At 39.6% G+C, this 23,521-nt stretch overlaps 2 protein-coding genes across 6 annotated transcripts; one reads left to right on the forward strand and one right to left on the reverse strand.

Moving 5' to 3' along the window:
- Positions 1-10,838: 10,838 nt before the first annotated feature.
- Positions 10,839-13,442, forward strand: LOC137583996 (alpha-tocopherol transfer protein-like). The gene is made up of 5 exons (XM_068299210.1): positions 10,839-11,515; positions 11,583-11,690; positions 12,593-12,737; positions 12,798-13,011; positions 13,074-13,442. Exons 1-5 carry the CDS (start codon positions 11,241-11,243, stop codon positions 13,226-13,228), a joined length of 897 nt encoding a protein of 298 aa, XP_068155311.1. The 5' UTR covers positions 10,839-11,240; the 3' UTR covers positions 13,229-13,442.
- Zmynd8 (Zinc finger MYND-type containing 8) lies at positions 13,328-22,148 on the reverse strand. 5 transcript variants are annotated; one of them, XM_068299208.1, is made up of 10 exons: positions 21,807-22,147; positions 21,444-21,663; positions 20,663-21,198; positions 20,196-20,587; positions 19,962-20,128; positions 19,801-19,882; positions 17,836-18,016; positions 15,192-17,779; positions 14,263-15,126; positions 13,328-14,206 (listed from the first exon to the last, which is right to left on the reverse strand). In XM_068299208.1, the coding sequence occupies exons 3-10, from the start codon at positions 21,162-21,164 to the stop codon at positions 13,964-13,966; spliced, it is 5,019 nt and encodes a 1,672-aa protein (XP_068155309.1). In that variant the 5' UTR covers positions 21,165-21,198; positions 21,444-21,663; positions 21,807-22,147; the 3' UTR covers positions 13,328-13,963. The 5 variants fall into 5 exon arrangements, with proteins under 5 accessions (XP_068155309.1, XP_068155307.1, XP_068155308.1 ...); XM_068299206.1 differs by having other exon boundaries at positions 20,196-21,189; positions 21,807-22,148; XM_068299207.1 differs by having other exon boundaries at positions 17,839-18,016; positions 20,196-21,198; positions 21,807-22,148.
- Between the last annotated feature and the right edge of the window lie 1,373 nt (positions 22,149-23,521).

Consider the following 23,521-nt stretch of genomic DNA (forward strand, 5'->3'; position numbering starts at 1 on the left):
TTTTCCTTCTCCCATGCCCAGACTGCTTAGGTTCCCTCAGGCTAAAGGCAAACATCTTTTCTAACCTAGCCTAGATTGACAATTGAGATTGAGGCAAAAAAAGAGAATGACGATGAAAGCCAAGGGAAAGCAGTAGAGCGTAAAAAAAGGTAAGGAGTAAGAGCCGGGAGTCGGGAGCCAAGAGCCTACGGACAAATAGAAACGCATACAAAATGGAATTGTAAATATCAAGAGAGAATGAGAGAAAGAGAGAAAAGAGGAGAGCAAAGAAGAAACGAGTCATAAATAATATTTGTTTACACAAATGGTTCACGTAAGGTAACTCCTGGCTAGATGGATGGATGACCGAAAAGTAGCTGACCCCACCATATTTTCGGATGTTTTCTTCCCATTTTCGTCTCTGGATCCTCTCGGCGGGTTCTAAAAATAACTATGAGCTCAATTTCAACTCTTTTCTTCTTCAAATTGTGGTAGTTGTTTACGAGGAAAGCGATAAAACAAAAAATTAAGTTTCAGGCTCGAGGAATTGACGCACAAAACTAAAAATGAGTTCCAGCTAACCCTCTGGGCATGAGTCCAATGCGTGCCCCGCTCCAAACTACTGGACTGGAGCTTCATTCAACGGCAGGGTAAGACGAGTGGGGGAAGGTTGTGTGTAAAAGGCCTTAAGTCGTTGGCCAACAACAGGTAGAAATCAAATAGAAAATGGAATAGACAACGGCAAGAGCAATAGCAACAACAACAACAACAAAAGGCGAAAAAAGGCAAATGGAGGAAGTGGATGGTAGATGGTAGAGCTGTGAGGGGGCAGCTCAACATAAAAAAAAAACACACAATATCCAAACAACGGACACCACCACCAAGCAGCCTAAACCACCGGCACGTAGCCACCACTCAAACACACACACACACACACACATAGACCAAGAGCGGAGAACTGAGTTTGTCTATCTGCAAAGGCATTTCGAGTTTCATTTTATGTTTTGACCCCTTTTAAGTTCAAGAACCCTTTTCCTCACACAACATCACCGACATCACCATCGCCATCATCATCATCGTTGGACGACGTTGTCGTTGTAGTCGTCGTCGTCGTCGTCGTTGCCGTCGTGGTCGTGGTAGTTGAGCGCCAGCGCCGCTCACCAACGGCAACTGAGCGAGCGCAAGCGGATAGTTGAAAATTTATAATGCAAGTTCTCCCCCCGCCTAATGGCCCCAGCCCAAGCCCCATGGCAGAGACGTTGGCAGCGACGTCGCCTTCGTTACACCAATACAAACGACCAACCCCAAACTGAGAAAGAGAGACCCATTAGTAATAGTTGCTGAGAGATGGAGAGACCAAAAGAGCGAAAGTCTACAAAAGCAAAAGCTCAGCTCAGCTCCCTTGTATTTGTGTGTAGAGTTGGAGAGAGCATCGGAACAGCCTGTGGATTGTTATTGTTTTTTTTCGGCTTAGTTTGGGGTCTTGGGGTTGTTGTTGCTGCTGCCGTTGCTGCTGCTGTAGAATGCCAAGTCACATTATTTCAGCTTCGTTTTCAATATGGGTGAAAGAGAGAGAGAGGAAGGCAGAAGCAGACAGACAGACGAAGGCAGTTTTGGGGCCTGGGCGCAACAAGTGTATTTCGACTTTTGATTTATGCCTTGCGCTTTGCCTTTGGCTTTGGCTTTGGCTTTGGCCTGCGCTTCGACTTCGAAGCGAACGGAATTATTAATTGATTGATGAAAACTAATTATGTTAATTGGATAATGAAATGAAATGTGTCAAGAAGACGGGAAAAGAAACTTGCGGCTCAATTTCAGTGATCACACACAGAGGAAGAGAGTGAAAAAGAGAGTGTATGTATTATAAGCATTTCCTTTTTGTGTTACGAACGCTCGCGTAACTTGTTGATTTTCGTGCTGACAAGGCGAAAGCTTCTTGATCAGGTACAACCAACCTACATACCAAGAAACTTATGGGGATCTGACTCATCATCATGCTTTTGCCAGGAAAAAGCTTGTACTAAGTGCACACAGTCAATGTGTAAAGTATTGGCACACCTGTTAACAGTTAATTTCCCTTTGAAACTAGTTTCTTTTCTGGAAGTCCTGCTTGTTTTTTTGTGATTATTGATCTAGATCAGCCTGAGAATTGCCAATAGAACAAAATATTGCTATAACATCCTCAATCTTTGGTTGGCTTAAAGGAACACAGATCTATATGACAACTATGTGGTGGATCAACTATTAAGCGACATCCCATTGTCAGTCTGTGAGTCCAAAACTTAATTGATCCACTGTACAAGTGATCTCCAAGGGCGTGGCCCGTCTGCCTGGCTGATATCATCCCATGACGAAAGCTTCACTTATCGCCAATGTATTTGTATTTGTGTATCTTGTATCTAATAACTAGACAGTTACATCCTCCGCACAGTTAAAAGAAATAACGAAAAACAAACCGTTCATGGTCATTGTGCCACAAATGGCAAAACGAAATGAAATTGAAATTAAGCAAATGAGTGGGAACTCAGACAACCGCAGAACGTCAACAGAAACGGCAGCAGCAGCAGCAACAGCATTAACAGCATCAACTTCAATGTCGAAATAACCGAATAGAAAATCAAGTCTAGGCGGATGATGATGAGCATCTAGCGGAAAAAGCTCCAACGGATGCTGAGCCCCTTTTGTTGATGACTCTCCCTCTGCACTGTCTCCCTCTTCATCTATCTCTGTCTGTCTATCAAGCACACTCAGGCTCCTCTGTCTCTGGCCCACATGTCCCACGCGTTAATTTACATATCGGAGGGAGAGGGTAAATAAAACAGTAATATACAAAAATTTTTCAAAAAATCCAAACCAACCTTACGGTACATTTTACGCAATGCCCCAAAGAAAGCAAAGACAGAGAGAGAGGTTGAGAGAGAAAGGGTTTCTTTCAAACTGATCGAGGGTATCATAAAATGAAAAGAAAACTAAAAATGCGCGACGCTTTTAACATAAAACAAAAACAAAACGGCCAACCAACCAAAGACGAACAAGAAGAAGAAAAAGAATTCCGAAATCCAAAAAATGTAGAAAAAAAAAAAACAACAACAAACTTTCGGCCAAGGCAACGCATGTAAATTGGTGGCCCAAGTGGATTGAAGTTACTTTCCACTTTTGGCTGGATGGTATCAGGTGGTGGTGGGCCGAAACGGACAACAATTCTTTTTATTATAACGTTGTTTTTGGGCGTGTGCCCATTTCTAGCGCTGGGCCCTCTGATAGGTTTCGTGGAGGGCCCAAAGTCCTAAACGTTTTGCTGGCCTCTCCGATTTCAGGCCAAAATCGAAAACGCATCACATCACTTGAACAGGTTTCAACGCATTTGAAGCTCGGGGTTTTTTTTTAACTGTTTTACTGTTACAACAACAACAACAATAATACCAACTTGAAAGAGCCAAAGATCTCTTTTGCCGCTCCCCCAGTTCATTGACCGAAAACGGACTGGGGACGCTTCTTTATTGTTGCTGCTGTTGTTGTTGTTGCTGTTGTCGCTTCTTTCAGTTCGCAGTTCTTCCTGACTGCCTGCCAGCCAGCCAGTCAGCCATCTGCTTCGTCTAGCTTTCTATTGTTTGATGATTTCCAAAAAGAAAGAACGCTTGTGGGTCTTAGCCCAGCAGCTTTTTAAGAACTTACACAAATCATTGGAGGATCGACAATTCGATACTCTGTAAGAAGAGGACGCGCCACTTTAGTTAAGGAACTTCTAATATAAGTTCCTTTATAAGCTACACACTAAATATTTTTAAAGGATATTAAGCTCGAAATGGGATAACTTAAGTAGCTAAATAGATTCGTTGGGAATACCTATTATAGTTTTAGAATTTTAGTAATTCAGAACCGAATTTTTAAGAAGAAGATGGCAAAATGTAATGATCTGAATCTATCCTTAACTATTTCAGATTTTTGTGAGGCATAGTTCTTTACTGGAGGCTATTAAGTCATTGGATCTGCCTTTAGTTTATACTTAATAACATATAAGCTTTAGAAAATGTTTTCTAACGACTTTGATATACCCATTTCGTTATGTATGGATTCTAGGGTGTGAAAAGAAAGATAGACGAAAGGAAAGAAAGAGCAACAGATACTTGCCTACATTCCAAATTTGTAGAAACGCTAGAGAGTGTTGATTCTTGATTCTCGATTCTTTGCTGAGGATTAATAATGCTCTGTGTGTATGCTGGAAATGGATGTTTGGTGGATGTTGATGATGATGATGTATTGACGAAACTCTAGCTCAAAACTGTTGCCGAAAATGTCCAGAGATTCTTAAGGTGCTATGCGACGGTCATTGACTTTCCTAATTGTCTGTCTGTCTGTCTCTCCGGCTGTGTGTGTGTCCGGCTGTGTGTGACTGCCAGCTAGGAACTTTGGCTAGATGAAACCTGAACCTATGAGTGCGTGGTATACATTTGGCTCTTATAATATGATTAATGGCTTTGTTTTGCTCCCAACCATAAATGGAATTCTCATCAAAGTATTGTGTGTACCTATGTATCCTAGTCAAGTTCATTAATATGCTTTCAGTACAGTTGAGCATAAAATTGATTGAGACAATAAAATCAAGAGAAAAGGGTTTATCCCCATGCCCAGCAACTGACCACTTGTTGTACGTGGTTGTCATTGTCACAGACTGTCATGGGAATGTATCACACCTAGCCCCCCTCCCATTGTTAGAAAACCAAAATAGGGTAACAGGTTCAAATACCGTAACGCCTGCCCATTGACTTCATTAAAAATTCCATGTGAAAACAAAAACCAAATATAAATCTCTATGAAATTTGATTTTCCTTTACGGTAAACCACATTGCAACAAGCTTTTTGCCTTTTTTTGTTTAGGTTTCCTATGAGATTTTCCTCCCTCGCACAGTGAATGCAATAATTATTCACCCCGAAATGCAATGTTAGGGCATTTCCGTTCTTAACTTCCTTATCCATCCAGTCCACCCAAAAGCAGAAAGAACAGAAAAACTGTTGACCCTCACGCACCCAAGTGTCCGGAAATGAGATGCAAATATTATGTGGGATTCAGGTCCTTGGGCAAAGTTCACCCCTCTCACCCTTGTCGTGGTCAATTAAAAACTGCCCATGGCCCGCTGACTGATCATCGCAATGAGGGTTGTGAGCATGGTCATTGTAATGTGGAATTCTTATGGGTTCTTTCATCTTTAAGAAATGAGCACTATTATTATTAACATATTCCTTAGATCCCATGCACGTGCATTTTCCTTTAAGTGGGAAAATGTAAGAAAATTGCATTGCTTCAGTGAGTTCAAGTAACTACCCAAGACCCTAAAAAGACAAATGGCATTATGCAAAGTGGAAAGTGAAAAGTAAGTACTAGTTACTTGGTTTCCTTTCTTGGCTGCACTTGATCAGGAACACATTTTCCCTTCCCAAATAATTCAAAAATATATACATACATATGTATATGTATATAGCTTGATGGCCACCAGATGTCCAGCTGAAGTCACATTGTATAATATGATTAACAGATTTTCCGAGTGAAGAAGGAGAAGCGACAGAGAGATAGAGAGAAAAGAGAGACTGTGACTGTGTTTATCATCCTCTTGTGCAGGAAAAAATCTTTAACCCTCAAAATTCCTATGCGTTGCCAGAGCACAATTCTGGGCACAAATCATTAGATGAGAAGTTCAACGAACCTTGCCTAGTCAAAGACAGCAAAGAAGAGGGGAAAAGTGTCTTTCTCTCTCGCTCTCTCTCTCTCTCTCTCTCTTTGTGAAGATCTCTTTGTGCCGGGCAGCGAGGAAGAAATGAGGGGTAAGCTATTCAGTGATTAAGACCACGAACTGGGAGACTGGGACAAAGACAAGGCATTTCCATTAAATGCTCGGTCAGTCGAAGTGGCTCGAGAGAAGCTTTCAATCCTTGAGATTGGGTGCCGCCAAGTGTGCCTGATTCACCAGTTGATTGGCATGGTCCTCTGGCATTTTATATCCACTTCAATTTCAATTCAAGTGTCCACACAATCTCGTTTTGTTGCTTCCTTTTTGTGCTTTCTCTTGTGCTCCCATTTTCCTGCCTTACGATTTCACCCATCCGGCATCCAATGAGCTTGTAAATTACATGGCTTTCTCTCTCAGTCCGTCTCTGTGGTCCTTGTCAAGTGTTTGCTTCCTTTTGCTTCAATTTCAAGAGGATGGATTTTGTCGCAGCGGCGGGGAGAGGCAGGAAATATTGAATTAATAATTATGCATGTGTATGTAGATAAGAATTCTTGTGCATAATTTTATTTAACTAGTCTCCGGACGTTTCCTTGGCACTAATTAAGGCCAACAGTCTTAACGGTCGAGCGATGAGTTCAACCGAGGAGATACAATTGTTTCCCTCTGGGTTTTTTTTTAAGAAAGGAAAAAGTCACCCCTAGATAGGAAGAAGAATGACAACATTTAAATATTCAAACGATCACTTTACACTCGACGAACACTCTGGGATGTGTTCCTTTTTCCTTTTCGTTTTCTTTGGATACTGTGATTCAACCACCAAGCTATGTATTCCCCATCGTCTTGTTACCTGACCTGTGGAACGAAGAGGATCGAGGGTTGCTAGACCATCTAATTATCATTTTTCAATGTTCAGGTGTCGGGAGTCATCATCAGGTGTACCTACTGCTCATTGTGTGTATACCAGACGGATAGGCAATACATACATACATACATCAAGGATTTCTCGAGTCGCACGACTGCACGCAGAAAGAAACGTTTCTTCTTCATCTCTCTCTCTCTCTCTGTCTCCTTTTTGACCCTCTTTCTTCTTTGTCCTGGCAATTACTTGAAAAATGCCTTCTCTGCTACATTCACTTGGCTTGCATTTTGTGATCCTCTGACTTTGACGCTTCCCCCTCTCCATCGTCCCACAAAAGAGAAGAAGAAGAAAAAAACGTGGCTTTTGTCTGACTGGCATACCCAGTACGTCACACTCGACTCGTCCTCACTTGGCTTTTATTATTATGGGCATTTTTTGTTGTTGTCGTTGTTGTTGTTGTTTGTTTTGTTGTTTCTTTCGTTATTGTTGGCAATCAAAGTGGCTTCCCTCCCCTGTCCGTTCCCTTTGCACTCTTTTGATATTTGCTTTAATTTCCTGAGCATCCTGTGTTGCTTGCTGTTGCATGAAACAGGATGCCAACGACCGTGTAATGCACGACCCCTAGACCCCTACCCACAATATACATACATACCCTTCATATACCCTCATTTAAAAGTTGAACCTACTTATTCACCCTCAAGGTATTCATTCAACTGTTGCATTGCTATTTTCCATATGATGTTTGATTTCCAATGATTTCAATGATTTTTTACAGGAAGCAATAATTGCTATAGTAGCCTAACTGCTGCTCCCTCCTTCCGCCAAGGTGTGTCTTGATCTAAACAATTTCCGGCAAACTAACAAAATTAATTTAATCAAAGGAAAACTATCGAAAAAACACGCCGGATGCTAATTTTTAAAGTGCCAAAGTGAGTTATCTATCTATATATTAGTCAATATATCCAGTGGACTCCACAGATTGCTGATTAATACAGGTGAGAACTATGGAAAACACATTTTGGCTTACGTTTTTTTTGATATTCAATTAGAAATCTGTTTTTTCATAAGGTCAGTCTTGATTTTTTATCATTTGACAAGAATTTAATTTGAAAATAAACTTTAACTTCATAAAGCTCTAATTTAGCCAATTTTTGGAGTTTTTGAATAATTCATGCGGTTATTTTCAAGATGGAATAATATCTTTCAATCTGCATTGAAATTTCGAGATCTCAAGTTTTTGAGAATTTTCGTCAAAAAATTGTGATGTATGTATGTATCATGATTTTTTTCAAACATCAGTTTGAAAATAATTTTTTTAAGTATCCAATTATTTAATGTCATTTTAAAATATGCTAAATTACGATTAATTTGAGATATAACTTTTTGAAATCGGTTGAAAATTAAAGAAAATACAGACCGAACAAAAAATATATGTTTTAAATTTCTGGAAAAACATTTTCCAATTTCACATTGGAAAGTGATCTTAAATATAGTGAACTTATTATTGGGATTACTACAGGCCCCACCGTGGCCTAATGCGGCTGGCTTAATCTGGGTTAATATATGTATACTCAAATAATTATAAAGGATTCTGAAAAATGTACCTTAGCAAATCTGTAGTTCAGACAGTTTTTAGATATTTTCAAATCTCTTTTGGAAATTGATTGAAAATTGGTTGTATTTATTTAAAACTTAACTCGTATACTTCGGTTGAAAGAATTAACCTATTGACTTAAGTTTTTAAAGTTTCATTGAGAAAAGATCTGCAGTCTGAATAGATTCCTATCCCATTTTATTCTTTTTGTATATCTGCATATCACACAAATATGCACTCAAGGTTCTAACTATAAAAGAAAAGGAGACGCAAAAAAAAAAAAATAAACTGCTACCAATTGCCGGTTGACCAACGGCAGCAACAAATCAAAATCAATTTGTCAGGCAACACTTGCCACCGTAAAAAAAAAACAACAAGTGAGCGAAAGAGAGAGGTATTCAAACGGCAATCAGAAATCAAAACAAAAACCGCTAAAATAACAGAAAAAAAGATACAGAAAAACTGGCGCGCATGCGCAAACGAGTTTTGTTTCAGATTTTGAGTTTCTTTACGGTTTAGTTTGTTGTTTTTTTTTTATTTTGGCCAAAAGTCAGATGCAGAGAGACAGCAAGAGGGATGGGGCAAGAGGGAGATCGAAAGGCTTGGCAAGTGACAATCCCATTGTAGGGCAAATGACTCAGACAAAACAGGGAATGGGACTGGCAATGGAAATGGGGGGAATGGGCATGGGCATGGGTCTGGACAGGATTCCGGCAAAACGAAATGGCCAAATGGCAGCAAGCAAGTGCCGGGAAATATGCAAATTGCTTCCAAGTGACAAGACAACTTCATTTAACCATTGAAAGCAATAGCTGTAGATGTGCGGCTGTTGGCCTGTTGTCATGGCCAACGCTGATTGAAGATATGTCTGAATGTTTGTATGTATGTGTGTGTGTATGAGCCAGGAACGGAAACCTGTGCCATGGGGGCCATGCAGCACGTCGCCAACCAAATTGAGGTTAAGTAATGCAGTCAAATGCGTGAAAAATGGCATGAGACGAAAGAGAGAGAGAGGGGCTAAAAAAGAGGACGCAAGCGTGCCCAGACGACCATACCAAGCCCAAAACCAAATAAGAAGGAATCAACCAACCAACAACAATAGGACACAAAGATCGTGACTCTTGACGGCATATTGACGACTTGATCCAAACATTCCTTCAATTGAAATTTGTTCGTTTTTCGTCATTTTTCGTAATTTTTTTTCCAAGCACATTACCAAAAAGTGAAGCCTATCCGTCAACTGACCTCGCCTCCAACTTGGCTTGATAATTAATTTCGGCACGGCACCTACAGACATTTAGACACACATATGTACATATGTATCTATATGCATACTTGCCTCTGCAGCACACAACACCTGTGAGTTGACAGCGAGGCGATCCCCATTCGTAAACTGGTTACCATTGGCATAGTAAAGTTTTGTTGTGTCTCTTTTTTTTTACGCCATTTGCTCTTTGCCAGCCACTTCTAAATCCATTGGAATTTCAGACATGCCGAGAGGCGCTGCCAGGCTAGCTGTTGTCCAGCTTGGCAGCTTGTCCGAATGCGTTGACTGTCTAGCCGGGACCGTCTGTGTCTGAGCTGGCAAAATGTCAAACGGTTGACTGAGCCTTCGAAATGGGGCCACCAGTTAGTTTGTTAGATTCTAGACTGGGATGTGATTTCGCAATCGGTTGAGATGTTGAGCTTCTCCTTTTTGAGGAGTCAGATTTATTTCAAACGAAACATCTAATAATACCTTTCATATAGTTGTGTTGTTATTATGTTTAAGGCCCCCATGAATGGCTAACGTTTTATGTCCGTGTTTAGATAAATGTTAATATAAGTGTTCTATGTACATTTCTTTAAATCTTCTACAATGATTCAGATCACGATGTGGTAGTCTATCTCTCTGGATCAAAGCAATATACATATACTCTTTAAATTAGTTTTAAGGCTTTAGGTATGAAATAAAATTAATTTTAATATAATTTATCTTTCTAAGAAGTTGTTATTAAGAATACCAATTAGTCTTAAGTTGAGTTAGATTTATATACCAAAGGTTTTTCTTTTAAAAACCATAAAATATATACTTATTCATTTACTTAAACAAATCAAAATGTTCCTAAAAAGCTGTGTAAATGGAAACTTTTGCACTTTTACGTATTCTATATCCTTTTAATAAGAATTTTTTTAAGTAAATGAATTGTAATAAAAATAATCAATATTAGTTTTTTCTATATAAAATTGTGTGTAAGGGAAATCTTTGTAAAACAAATGTTGATTAGTTCATAAAACTCATCAAAGCTCACCCTTAAAAAAAAACATAAAAAAGCCAACAATTTTGGCAATGATAAGATAAACCACTTTGAAACTGCCAACAGGATAATTAAGATAAGAAAATTATTTCAAATCCTGTAAAATTTATTAAAGAGTTGTATGATGATTTTTTGTTCATGAAATGTATTAAATTTCATAGGTGTCCTTCACTCAGACATCGAATTTCCCCTTCATTGAAGGAGTTAAGTTTAGAGCACACGCCATGGGATGGGAAATTCATGTATAATAACAGACCAAATGCCCATATATGTATATATGGACTGTCCAATCACTCGAAACATATGCATGTTATGCAAGCAAAATAATAATAATAATATTGGTTGGCAAAAGGCAGGCGGAGGAAAAAAAATTGCATTTTCACGCAATGGTTGTTGTTGTGGAAGTGAAATGAACGAACGATGACGACGACAACAACGAAAAGGCCAGTAGTTTAAGTAGTGTACTCCCCCTCCCGAGCGGACCACCCGCTTGTTTAGCACCCCAAAAACTCAAATGTTGTGATGGTGTAAAAGCTGCAAGCCCCACCGCAACTCCCGGGCATGCCACAAACAAGACAATTCCCGAGATTCAATCCCGAACACTGAAAATTGCATGCCGAATTCTCCAACCAGTTTCACTTGCGAAAGCAAACAGCTTCCATTTTCATTTCATTTTCAACAGTCGACAGTTGTCGGTCGATAGCTGGAAACGCGTTCCGAGCGACCGTTAAAATCAAAAGTTATTCCCTCGCAATTTCCCAAAAGGAAAACCATAATCGCCAAACATGAAAGAAGCCGATCTGGAAAAGCAATATGCCCAATTTCCGGAAATCAAGCGATCCGAAGTGCAAAAATTTGTCGATTGGATACATGTTCAGCCTCACATTTCGGCACATTTTTCGGAGGCCGAGGCTCTGCATTTCTTCTATGCCTGTCGTTATAGTATGGAGGTGGCCAAACAGGTCCTCGACATAAATCTTACAGCTCGCACCCATTTGGATGAATTTTTTGTGAATCTGGATTGCGAGAGAACGGAAATCAGAAGAGCCATGAAAACAGTGTAAAGTGGAAAATATCTACAATATCTGAGTACCTATGTATATACATATTTACTTTTTTTATTACAGTTCCGTTGTACCATTGCCTGGCGCTACACCTGAAGGATATCGTGTTATTATTGGCAAACTTGATGATCTGAATGCCTCGAACTTTAACTATGCAGATTGCATGAAATTGTAAGTAAAATGTGATCAACGAAAGGCAAATATTTGACAATTCTAATGATTTTAAAATGGTATACCTAAATTGCATTTCTAAGTTGTTTCTCGAACAATTTTGATATTGATCTTTATCTAAAAAACTAGTTGGAAATGAATACAGTATTTCGTTTATCAAACAGTTGTGTGTTCTCCAAGTCCTGTATAGAAGTGATTATGCTAAAGATATTGGAGCCTTTGAATCAGATTTTTTTAAAGTTTGCCTTCTATAATCGATAACTGATTTATTAACCCAGACGAAGTTAGAATAGATATAGCATAATTGCCTATACATTGCAATTAAATCCATAGATTTTCAAACTTAATAAACTTTTCTGACATATGGAAATGAAATAAGGTAAAAGTTGATTGCTAAATTGTTTCTATATATGATTAACACGTCATTTATGATATGAGAACTGTCAGGTTTAAATTATGACACGACCTGCAAAATCATTAAGAGATTTGTGTTTATAAAGCTTAATGTCATTTCTCCCTAACCCGAAACCACTTGTTCATTTGCTCAGATATATGTATGTATAAAGCTAAATCTCCGTCTCAGGTAAATACAGCACACGAACACGCACAGTAGACCTTAGCATGTCCAGTAATTGCGGATACTAATACAATACATGAGTGTACATCTATGTATATATGTGCTTGTACATATATTCGGATAATTAACTTTAAAGTTGGTCGGCTTTAGCTACAGGTCGTTGCCAAATACGAGAAATAATTTGCTGTATAATGGTTGTCAATTAAGGCAAATAATAATTACTATAAATATAAACATTTAGAGCTTGACTCAGCAAATGATTAAATAGGTGCATAGTTTTTGTTTAGTTTTGATCTCAGCGAATCTCTTTGATTTTTTCTTATAGATATTGCATGATATTTGACTATTGGATGTACGAGGATGGCATACAACCGGGCCATGTTATAGTAATCGATCTCAAAGGTTGCTCCCTGGGTCATGTGGCACGCATTGGTTTGCTGCAGATGAAGAAGTTTCTCTTCTACTTGCAGGTAAATAATGGTAAACCATTTCGAATTTAACTTTAGGTTATTATAACTCTTTAAATCCAGGAAGCGGCTGCTATCCGACTTATTGGTTTCCATTTTATCAACATTGTTCCGTTTATGGATAAGATAATGGCACTTATGAATCCGTTTATGAAAAAGGAATTGACCAATATTTTGTATTTACATAATGACATCAATGAGTTTTATAAATTTGTGCCACGTGAAATGTTGCCCAAGGATTACGGTGGACCACTGGAAGAGGCCAGTGTGGCTAAAGGTGAGTGTTCTCAAACAGTGTCTTCTACATTTAACCTAATGCCTTTCTATCTTGCCTTTTAGAAATTTACTACAAAAAGTTGCTAGACGATCGCAAACAAATGCTTGAGTTCGAGACTCGACATCAGGTGAATGAGAAACTAAGACCCGGCAAGCCAAAGAACGCTTCAGATCTATTTGGAATTGAAGGAAATTTCAAAAAGCTGGACATTGATTAACATGTTCTTTTCCTTTTCTTTTCTGTTGTTGTTTTTGTTTTTCCGTGGTGTTTGCTCTAATGATTATTATTTCAGTTTCCATTAATGAAATGATATTGATTTGTTTTTGTAAATTTAAAATTTAATATTTACGTTTAAACGTTGTTGTAATCGTTGGAACATACATATTTTCAGTTGAAGTTTTAATTACAGCTTATAGCTATATTTTAAATAATTAATGCATTTTACAACTTGCAACTTATTGATGTAATCGGAGATGAACTTACAGGCTAAAATGTACGAGCGAGTATACATACATATACATGTACATATATACTCGATCTCCATCTAATGGAGTCTATATACTGTATGTGAAATTTACATTCTATATGAGAGCCTTAAAATTGACAGTAAAATAACTAAATATTTGTCACCAAAGGAAAAAAAAAACTTTTCTGCTTACATGAACTGATTGCCCTTGTAATCAGCTATCCAAAATTAATTAGGGAAAATTACACGTATCGCAGATTCAATTGAGGGGTTTTTAGTTTTCTAGGATGCAACAAAACAAAAAGTATAAATGAGAAAAACTACTATATTAAATATCTAATATCTGTATCTAGCACTATAAATTTATGTGGTCTTTTCAAACGCATTCAAAAAGTTTCGGTTATACCTAAAACAGTTTACTCAATAGGTTAGAATCTAAGGATATCAATATTTAAATTAAGTCGAGTTCAGTTCTTCAGTTGTAATTCATGTATATGGATTAGGTAGACTTCTAACTGACTGAGGGAAAACTTGATTCTGTTGATTAGGATTGGGTCGCATGCCTGGGGCACTGTTGTTGGCATTATTATTGTTACTATTATTGACATTGCGCACTCGATTTGTCGCTTTGTTGGAGTTGCGTCCGGTTGTTTTCGATGTTTGTTGTTGTTGTTTCTGACTTTGCTCCACTGCCATAAGTCCAAAATTGCTGTTCATGGTGATGGGCAACTGAAAGGAATTAAAATTAAAATAGATTGGAGATAAAGAAATGAAATTCAACTTACAGGAATATTAAAACGCGGCACAGGCATAGGCTGCATGGGCTTGTAGCTCATTGCATTTCGATTAGGTGGCAGGAGGCTGTTCATATGCGGAGCAGACGATGCAGATGGTGTGATCAGTGTGGTCATGTTTGTGTTGTTGTTGCTGTTGGAGGGTGGCGGGACTGATACTGTGGATGTCATTGGACTAACCACTGGACGCAGATATGTATTGGAGGGAAGCTTAAGCACTTGTTCCGAACTAGACTGATTAATCATAGACATTAACGGCTGATTATTTTGCCATTTTTTACTGGGCGCAGTCACAACAGTTGGAGCGGGTGGTACACTTCTGTTCAACTGAGCACTGGGCATCTGATTAGCAATAACTTGAGTGTTATTGGTTGCTGTCGCAGTAGGTGTTGATGTTTTACTGCGACTACGGGAAGCAGACATTTCAGCTGGTGGAAGTGGCGTTTGTATAGTGACCGCTTGTCCACAGCTAGCCGAATGGCGGGGCCAGTGCATCTGCTGGCAGGGATAATCACAGTAGGATGTATTCCAACAGCAATAGAGTTGAGCTTCGCGCATACAATTGGCACACCACTGCTTCTTCTTGGCCTCCTCCACGGCCCGCATGCGATCCACTGTGCTCTGCTGACGTAGCTCGCTAATGACGCGTTTATTGTCCTGTTCCATAGTCTTGCGCATTTCGGCAATCATCATCTCAGTGGAACGTTGCATATCGGCCAATTGGCGTTCATAGTGCTGCTTCAGGCGTTCATTCTCCAGTGTGAGGACAGCTACTCGAGCCTGCGTAACGCTTGGTTCACCAGAGCCCAAGTCGCTAAGAGTATCCTCGATAACAGAAATAAAGTAGTCGGTGATCTAGACATGGAAGATATGGATAAAAGATATATTACGTATATAAATATCATTGCCTGACTGCTTACCTTGTGGGCATTATCTTTAAGGCGTCGGGAAAGGGGCCCGGCCTGCGATGGATAAATGTGGGAGCCATCAGAGTGCAGGGGACCGCAGGGTCGCGCCACAAGCTTAGGGGGTCCCGTTCGCAGCACCATCTCACTCAATGCTGCCGCCATCCCTGGTGTTATGGGATCAGCTGTGGCAATGGGTGATTCACTGGATGACAGATCATTGGAAAGGCCGTTCAAGGCATTGACCAATAGACCACTAGAATCAGCGCTTGAAGTTAGTGTGCTGGAGGGTGGAGTTGGAGGCACACTCAGATCAGCTAGAGGCGGTGGTAAAGATATTGGTACACCAACTGCAGGGCCAATTGGAATTGTCGATTGCTGCAGAGTATTCTTGGACACCGCCCTCAGCGGGGGCACGGGTACGGCCATGGGGCTTGTGGTGTTATTTATGTTGCTACCGCCTGCCTGTTCCACGGGAATTACTACCATGTGGGATCTGAGCAAACTTGATGTGGTTGTCGCCGGTGTAGCATTTAAATTGGGCCCCAAACATTGAGGTGGAGGCGTCTGATTCAGTGCTCTATCACTCTTGACACGTAGCTGCTGTTGTTGGGGCACAGGGGTTGGTATGGGTGCTGGAGATTTAATGTTAAGACTGGACTGGTTAGGAGTTTTATAACTGTTTGCAGGTTTCGGTGAGGGTGAGGGCGACGGCGATGGTGGTTCTGATGTAGATGTCGATGCTGGCGATGAAGAAGCCAAGGAGGCTTGCGCTGCTGCTGGCAGAGGACCATGTGGAACCCCTCTTCGCTTGGGTGGTCCTTCCACCGTCTTTTGTGGTACTTGCTTTTGGCTTACTCTTTGTATTGTAGTGTCCCCTACGAAACGTACAAACTCCGATGCGGCCGTATCCTCCCGATTAATGGGCGGCATCTCTGGAGCTCTTTGCGGTAAAGCAGGTGGCGGAGGCATCGAACCGGGAGTCATTTCCAGTGCCTTTTCAGCTTTGCTACTTGGTTCTGCCTCTTGCGTTGATTCCTTCTCTGCTTCGTCCTCGCTTAATATTTCTTCTTTGATTTGAATTCCAGGAAGTACACCTGGCAACGGCGCCACAACTGGTGGCTCTGGTGGTGGAGAAGGCTTGGATGGAACAGCTATTTGTGGCTCAGGTGGTGGCGGCGGTGGTTGTGGAGGCACTGCCTTCTCTTGTTGTTGCTGTTGTGGTTGTTTTTTTTGCTGCTGCTGCTGTGGTTGTAGTTCTCGTTGGTCTGGTATCTTCTCTGATGGGGTGTCCTCTTCTGGTTCAGATACCACTTCTTTTTTGATCTCAATAAATGGAATTACTTTGCTAATAAGTTGTTGTTGTTGTCGTTCCACTTCGGTTAGCTTCCTTCTAGCTGGCTCGATTGGCTGTAATACAGTTGGCTTAGCTTGCACTACAACAGCCGGAGATGCTGATGCTTCTCCACCTCCTTCTCCTGGTTGTTGATTATCCTTGGATATCTTGGTTATAGTTACTCCCTGGCGACGTCTTACCATTTCCACGACAGAGACAACTGCCCCAGAAGTAGGTGAACTTTCACTTTCAGAAGACTTATCTTCCTCCTTTGTTTTTTTTACAGACGGTTCTTGTAATTTTGCAGGGGCAGCTGCAGTGACTTGCTTGCGGGGATGCTTTGGCTTATGCTTGTGCCCTGTGGACAAATGGCCATGCTCTGTTTCACTTGTGCAGCTGGCATCACTCTGGGAATGCTTACGTTTGCCTGTGGATACTTCCACTAAGGATGTTGATGCTCTTACTGCGGATGATGGTGAGGGAGTTGTCATTTTAGCTGCCATTGATTTGCGCTTAAGTATTACCGTACAGCCGCGAGATTCGCTTAGAGGATTCGCCGATCGGGGTATAACCTCATAGTTACTACTTTTCGGCTTAACAACATGCTCGGTAACTAGCTCAGGATCCTTGGTGGCCAAGAGTGTCTTTTTATTTGGACTCGCTTGATCCGATTCATTGCCAGATTCTGTGGCTTTGCTCTTCTTGACAATGGACAACTTATCGCCGGCTGTCTTTCTTATAAGAAACTGCAATGGTGTCTTATTGGCCGGTTCCAATTGCTGTTGGATAATATCATGCACTCCGGGCATCATTTTTTCCAATTGCTGTGCCTCGCCAAGAGGATCGTATGCAGTGCGATATGGTGCATAATTGAAGCTGCCAATTTTCCGTTTAATATTCGAAATATGCACCTCTACTTCGCGTATGCATTCAGCTAGATCCCTGGCCGATCGGCGACTTGTCTGTGTATTGGGATCTCGTTCCGAATACAAGAAGCAATCCTTTACTGGCACATTGGCCCTATCATGTTTCCCAAAGAAACGCACATTCACCAAAGCATTGGCACTGGAGCCCATGGCCTTGGCTGGCCAATAGGGGAATCCCTTTAGCTTGGCCCACAGCAACAGATGTGGATGTGTGCAGACCTTAACGAACCATTCATCACTGGAGTTGGCATTCAAATAACATTCGGCACAGGTCTCAATCTCGTTGGCCTCCTGTCGACATATTTTTACCACAGCCTTTGATGCTTGCTCCACTTTGATATCTGCGGAATACATTGAATGAATTTTGAATGATGGTAAATAGATATTTTAAGATTACCACCGGCATCAAGAATTAAAGCATTGTGCTGCATCCATTTCACTTCGCTCAGAAACTCATCGGCACTATGAAATGCTCCATTCCGTATGCATTCAGATAGACTGGTAAAACTCACTGGATTCACAAAATATTTGCTATATGTCTGCGGTAAAATATCTTGCGGCGAACGTATTTTGTGGGCCTGCACGGATAGAGAGAGAGAGAGAGAATGAGAGCGGGAGTGAGACTTAATGAATTTGCTGCCATGAGAGACGGAGAGTAAACAACAGAAACAGACTGATAGATAAAGAGAGGGAAAGAGAGTAAAGTACGGATACAATGGGGGAGATTGAATTGAGTTGAGCTATTGTAAATAAACAAGTTTGCCGCCGAATACGACTTTATGCCTCCCGATGTTAATGCCATCGTGCCAATTTTTTGTTTTCTCTTCGTTTTGTTACTACGCAAAGGAGGAAATGGATGTAGGCAAATAGATATTGCGTTGAATGCCTCTTCCTGCACTCGCAGCTTTAGATACAAATGTATCTATATACATATGTACATATACATACATACATACATACATATGTATCTGTATCCAATTTGTTTGGTCTTGTGTAATTGTTTTTAAAGCTAGCTCACTCTGTCGGCGGTCATATTAAATTAATTAATTAATTAATTTCTCGCACTCGCACATTTTAAGCATATTTAACGAGAGCAAGAAAAGCAGGCAAAAGAGAGAGAGAGGAAGAGAATACTCATAATTTACTTCAATTTAAAGGCAAACTGTTGCCGCATTAATTGGCTATTTTATGAAAATCTTCTGTTTCATGTTTCTGCATAATATTTTGTTGGCATGACTTTTATAAAAGTGGTTAAAGCTTTTTGGCCATGGAATGACATCATAAAACTGAGCAAAAGAAACCATGTGACAGGAGTATGTAGAAGAGGATTACCCAAAAGCTAATTGAATATGCTTTAATTATGTTCCCTATTTGCCCCTTAGAAAGAGATAATATGATTAAATCCTGTAGTACGGGATTCAAGTTTCCTGCCCAAAAACAAACAACATTTAAGAGTGAGTCTTAACCAACTAATCAAAAGTTAATATAATAATTGGCATAGAAACAAGTCCTATAAATATTGTGAGCAATATTACTGCTTTAATAGAGATTAGTTAGAACTAATATTGTGTAAAGTACAGTTGTATAAAGCACATTTAAGGCTCCTGTTTTAGTAGAAAGATAAGTTAATTTTAAAATTGTATCAAATCAAATCAGAATCAAAATTAACCTCTTATCAGCAATATTTATATTTATAGTCATGTAATAAATAAAGCAATGAGCAAAAAACGTGGGTTCAAAACGAAGAATGATGGGTTGAAAATGATACAATCAAAGTAATATTAGCGACAATTTCTTAAACACATTAACTTAATTCAAAGAGTTGTCGAACCGATATTTGCAAGTATTTTTAAGTATTCTAAGTATTAAGTAGTCTATATAAACATCTGATTTTGAAGATGAATTTAAGGATTAAAACACTCTTTAAGTGTTTGAACAGTTAAACGTGATTAACCTGCAGACCGCATCACGTAAACCAACGAGTCACATCAGGTGTCTATATAAGCAAATTCGATTCGTCATTTTAGATGAGTTTTGCTGACGAGGTTAAGAGCGAACAAACGAGAGCCGACGTGGACTGCAGCACCAAAGAGCGCAATAGAGATTCTTCTCCTACATACGCAGACATCTACATATGGCATATACCTATACACATATGTACATATATACAATCATTTATATTGTGTATATCTCTCTGTGGACAATTGTTGTTTGTGTAATGAAACGAATTTTGCGTGATTTTTGAAACGGCGAACAAACGAACATGTGGAAGAAGATAATGAAAATCGCGATTGGGAATGGGATGGGAATGTATACCATATGTATATATATTTGTATATATGTTGCATAGAAATGAACTTACCCCGCGCATGTGTTTCATCCGGTCGAGCGCAAAAGAGAGCAACTGGCTCAACAGATCCAATGAGACATCGTTGCGGCGTAACCTAATTTATCATTAAATAGGAAATTTAAGTTGAAATTTCTTAAATAGCTATAGTATTAAAATATTATAAAGAGACCCACCTCTTTGGGGCACTCTCGATAAGCACGCATTCGGGGCACTTCCAGGTAGCATCAAATTTTGTGGAAGCCGGACGTACACAATAAGTATGATAGGAGCGCAAACACTTGCAGCAGGGTACCAATTTGCCACATTCGCGACATTTCCAGCAAAAGGGATCCCAGCCATCCTTAATGGAAAAAAAATAATAAGGTTATTAAAAGTTTGTATTATTATAAAGATATTTGAGAATATACCCTTGGAGCTTCTTGATAAATTTCTCTGAGACGCTGCTCTATCTCCTGCTCCTCCTCTTCCAAATGAATTTCTGTGGGTGGACCAATCGTTGTAAGTATTGTTCTAGATTCGCTGACATCTGAGAAACAGGACATATTGGAGCTTGCAGGCCAATCTGCATCGCGAGATGTATTTATGGCGGGTATTTTTTGATCCGTATCCAGAGAAGCATTGCCCATGAATTCCGTGTTTTCTGAAGAAGCTATGTTAATGCCGGGAATATCGCGATCTCCATTGCCAAAACAGATAGTCTTACTACGAAACCGACGCGTTGAGTTTTTAGGTATTTGAGTTTTGGAATCCACAGTTCGGAGGAATGTGCTTGACTCCAGGTGCCAACTGTCATCGGAGTCTAGATATAATGACGGATTACTTAAGCTACGTTTTTTAGCCAAGCGAATGGATTTTCGCGGAATCTTTGACATACTTTGCGAAAGAGTTTTGCCTGTGGGCTGATCTTGAGCGATGTAACGAGATTTGCGACGTTTCGGATTGGTGCCATCTTGTACAAAACCAGTAAGGACTTTACTCTCGTTGTGAGATTTCTGCAGGGCCATTAAATCCCTGGAAACTCGGAATTTCGAATCTTGCTTTGGTGTTGAGGACCGCACAATCTTTGAATCGCCCACATATGCCTGCGTGGCACCCACTTTAGTTAGTTTCATGGTCAGCGAAGATGAAGGTGCCGCCGTGGAAGCTCCCATACTGCAATTGGATGAATTGCTACTGCCATTGGCCGAACCCGGCGGTGGTGCACTAACCACATACTTTTGTCTTTTGCTCGGCATGCTGCTGCTGCTTGTATCCATTTCACCGCCATCCACATGCAGGAAAGATTGAGGCTGTGGGCTATCAATGGCTGAGACGGCTTCAAAATCAGGACGCGGAATAGATTTGGCGCTGTCCCCGTCGCTGCTGTCTGATTCCATGTGAAGTTCTGCCACAAAAGGAACCCTATTGATGCTTATAGAAAGATAGAAAAAATAATAATAAAATAAGAGATGAACAAGGGGCGAGCAACTGACATAGAGAGAGCGAGAGAGGAAGAGGCAACAAAAGAGAGAGAGAGAGGCCAGACCAGTTGTGACGAATCGGGGGGAAAATGGCAAAAGAAACGGTTGTGGTTGTTGTTCTTGGCTATCGTCGTCACATGGTCAGCAAAATTCCAGCGAGTAAAAATCTATGAATGCTTCTTTTTATCCACTAACCTGATCTCAAACCTAATCCCAATCTGAATTCGGTGGTTGTTGCTGCTTCAAAGAGAGCAACCTTTTTCCACCGCTGACATTAGTATCGGCATCTCTTCTGGGTAATGTAGACTCTATTTTTGGCAAGACTAATATGATTTGTTGTTGCTGTTATTGATGTTGTGCTTGTTGTTTTAATTGTTGTTGTTGTAGTGGCCGCGCAGCAGTTGTATAGTTGCATCTGCAAGAAACGATTCTTAAATACATATGTATGCATGTATGTGTGTACATATCTGTCCGTCTGTACACATTGTCTGTCTGTCTGTATATACAATACATACATAAATGTACATGTATTACGTGCATGTGTGTGTATATTCTTACCAAAAGACTTCTTCAATCACATCCAATCGTAAATTATTATTGCCTTATGATGTTTGGGGTCCGCCTCCGGCAAAAGAAAAGGAGCACAATTCCTTCTTATTCAAATGATATTTATAATTATTGTTTTTACATCGATAAAACACTGCGTAATTTTAATGCAGCTGCTTCCTCAGCAAATGTACACTTCACATGACGCATTTGCTTTCCATATTATATGGATTTCACTTATTATTTTACTCTTAAGCACAATTTTAATAGATTTGATAGTCAATTTGGTCAACAAAATACTTGCAGATTTTCAGATCAATTTAATACAGTCGGTGTGACCAGTTGACGTTCAACCCAGTGAACATATTATATGATATTTATATTTACTGTGTTATGGATATGAATTATATTATTATACATTATATTATTATATATTGTATTATTATATATTATATACTTTCCGGGCCCATCAAATCTAGCTTTTTTGCCTGGAATCGAGCAAGTGATGCCAGTATCAGTATTTTTCACTTTTGCACACTGGTCACACTGTTGGTGATTTAAATTGAATTCGCCTGCCGGGTCAATTCGCCTCATTTTTCTTTCTCCTTCGAATAATTAAATTTTAATTTCCTACATATGCAACATAATTAGCCAAATTTACTTACCTGGAAATCATTAGTTTTGGAAATCAACGTTCGAGTATTGCGGGTTTTTGTTTATTAAAAGGCTTAAAAAATGAACAGTTTGAAATGGAAAAAAATGGAATAGGAGTCAAATGTTTTTATTTATAAAAGCAATAAATATACAATTATTATTAGCAATCGTTATATTGTCTCTGATATTAAATGATGGCTTAATTTAATATATTGCTTCATGTTTTTAATATTACGTATTCATCTACCCCAAAAAGTAGGCAAAGTTAAAATTAACAATTACTAGTCCGCATGTTGAAGCCAATTTAAAACTGAATCCATTCAAGGTTTAATAATTTAAATACATTATTCCGCTGTAGACATGAAATAAATTTATTTGCTCTAGCCTTGTTAAGGTAAAACCTATAAATTTGTATTAAATTCCACTCGAAATTAGTACCGAGAAAACACCAGTGGACTGAGAGGGGCGGCAGCTTCTATGTTTTATTCAAACTTTAATGTATATTCTTGTGAATCCATGGGTATGAGAAAAGACTTTCTGTTTCACAGTAAATGTTTATGCGACCTATAGATAAGAAAGAAACTTAACTAAGAGCTCTAACTAGTTACCTGATACTTTTACTTTCCCATAGAGTAATCTAAGGATGACTGTCGCTAAAAAAAATATCTGTTACGCCTAATAGAAACCCCACACCCCAAACTCCAGCTACACCTACACTATAGTCATATATTCATGGCAAATTATAATGCTGCAAGGGGATAAAAACACAAGCGACCAGCAACAGCAACAACCAAACCAAAGACAAAAGTTTTGCCCATTCATAAAGGTCGCATGCGACCCTCCTCCCTGACCCCAAAAACAATGTCATCATACCTGGCCCAGGTCGTTCTCGTTGTCGTCCTCGTCCTGAACCTGGTCCTAGGCACGTGTAAACATGTATACATATATGTAGGTACATTGGTAGGTTGGTAAATATCCATATATCAATAAATGGAGATTACTTACATAATTTGTATTCCAAAATCCAAAAACTGTTAAAAAAGTTACCTTGGCTTGTTCGTTTTTGATTCTCT

Source organism: Drosophila tropicalis, unplaced genomic scaffold, assembly GCF_018151085.1.
Source record: "Drosophila tropicalis isolate 14030-0801.00 unplaced genomic scaffold, ASM1815108v1 contig_878, whole genome shotgun sequence".
In the NCBI taxonomy this organism is placed as follows: domain Eukaryota; kingdom Metazoa; phylum Arthropoda; class Insecta; order Diptera; family Drosophilidae; genus Drosophila; species Drosophila tropicalis.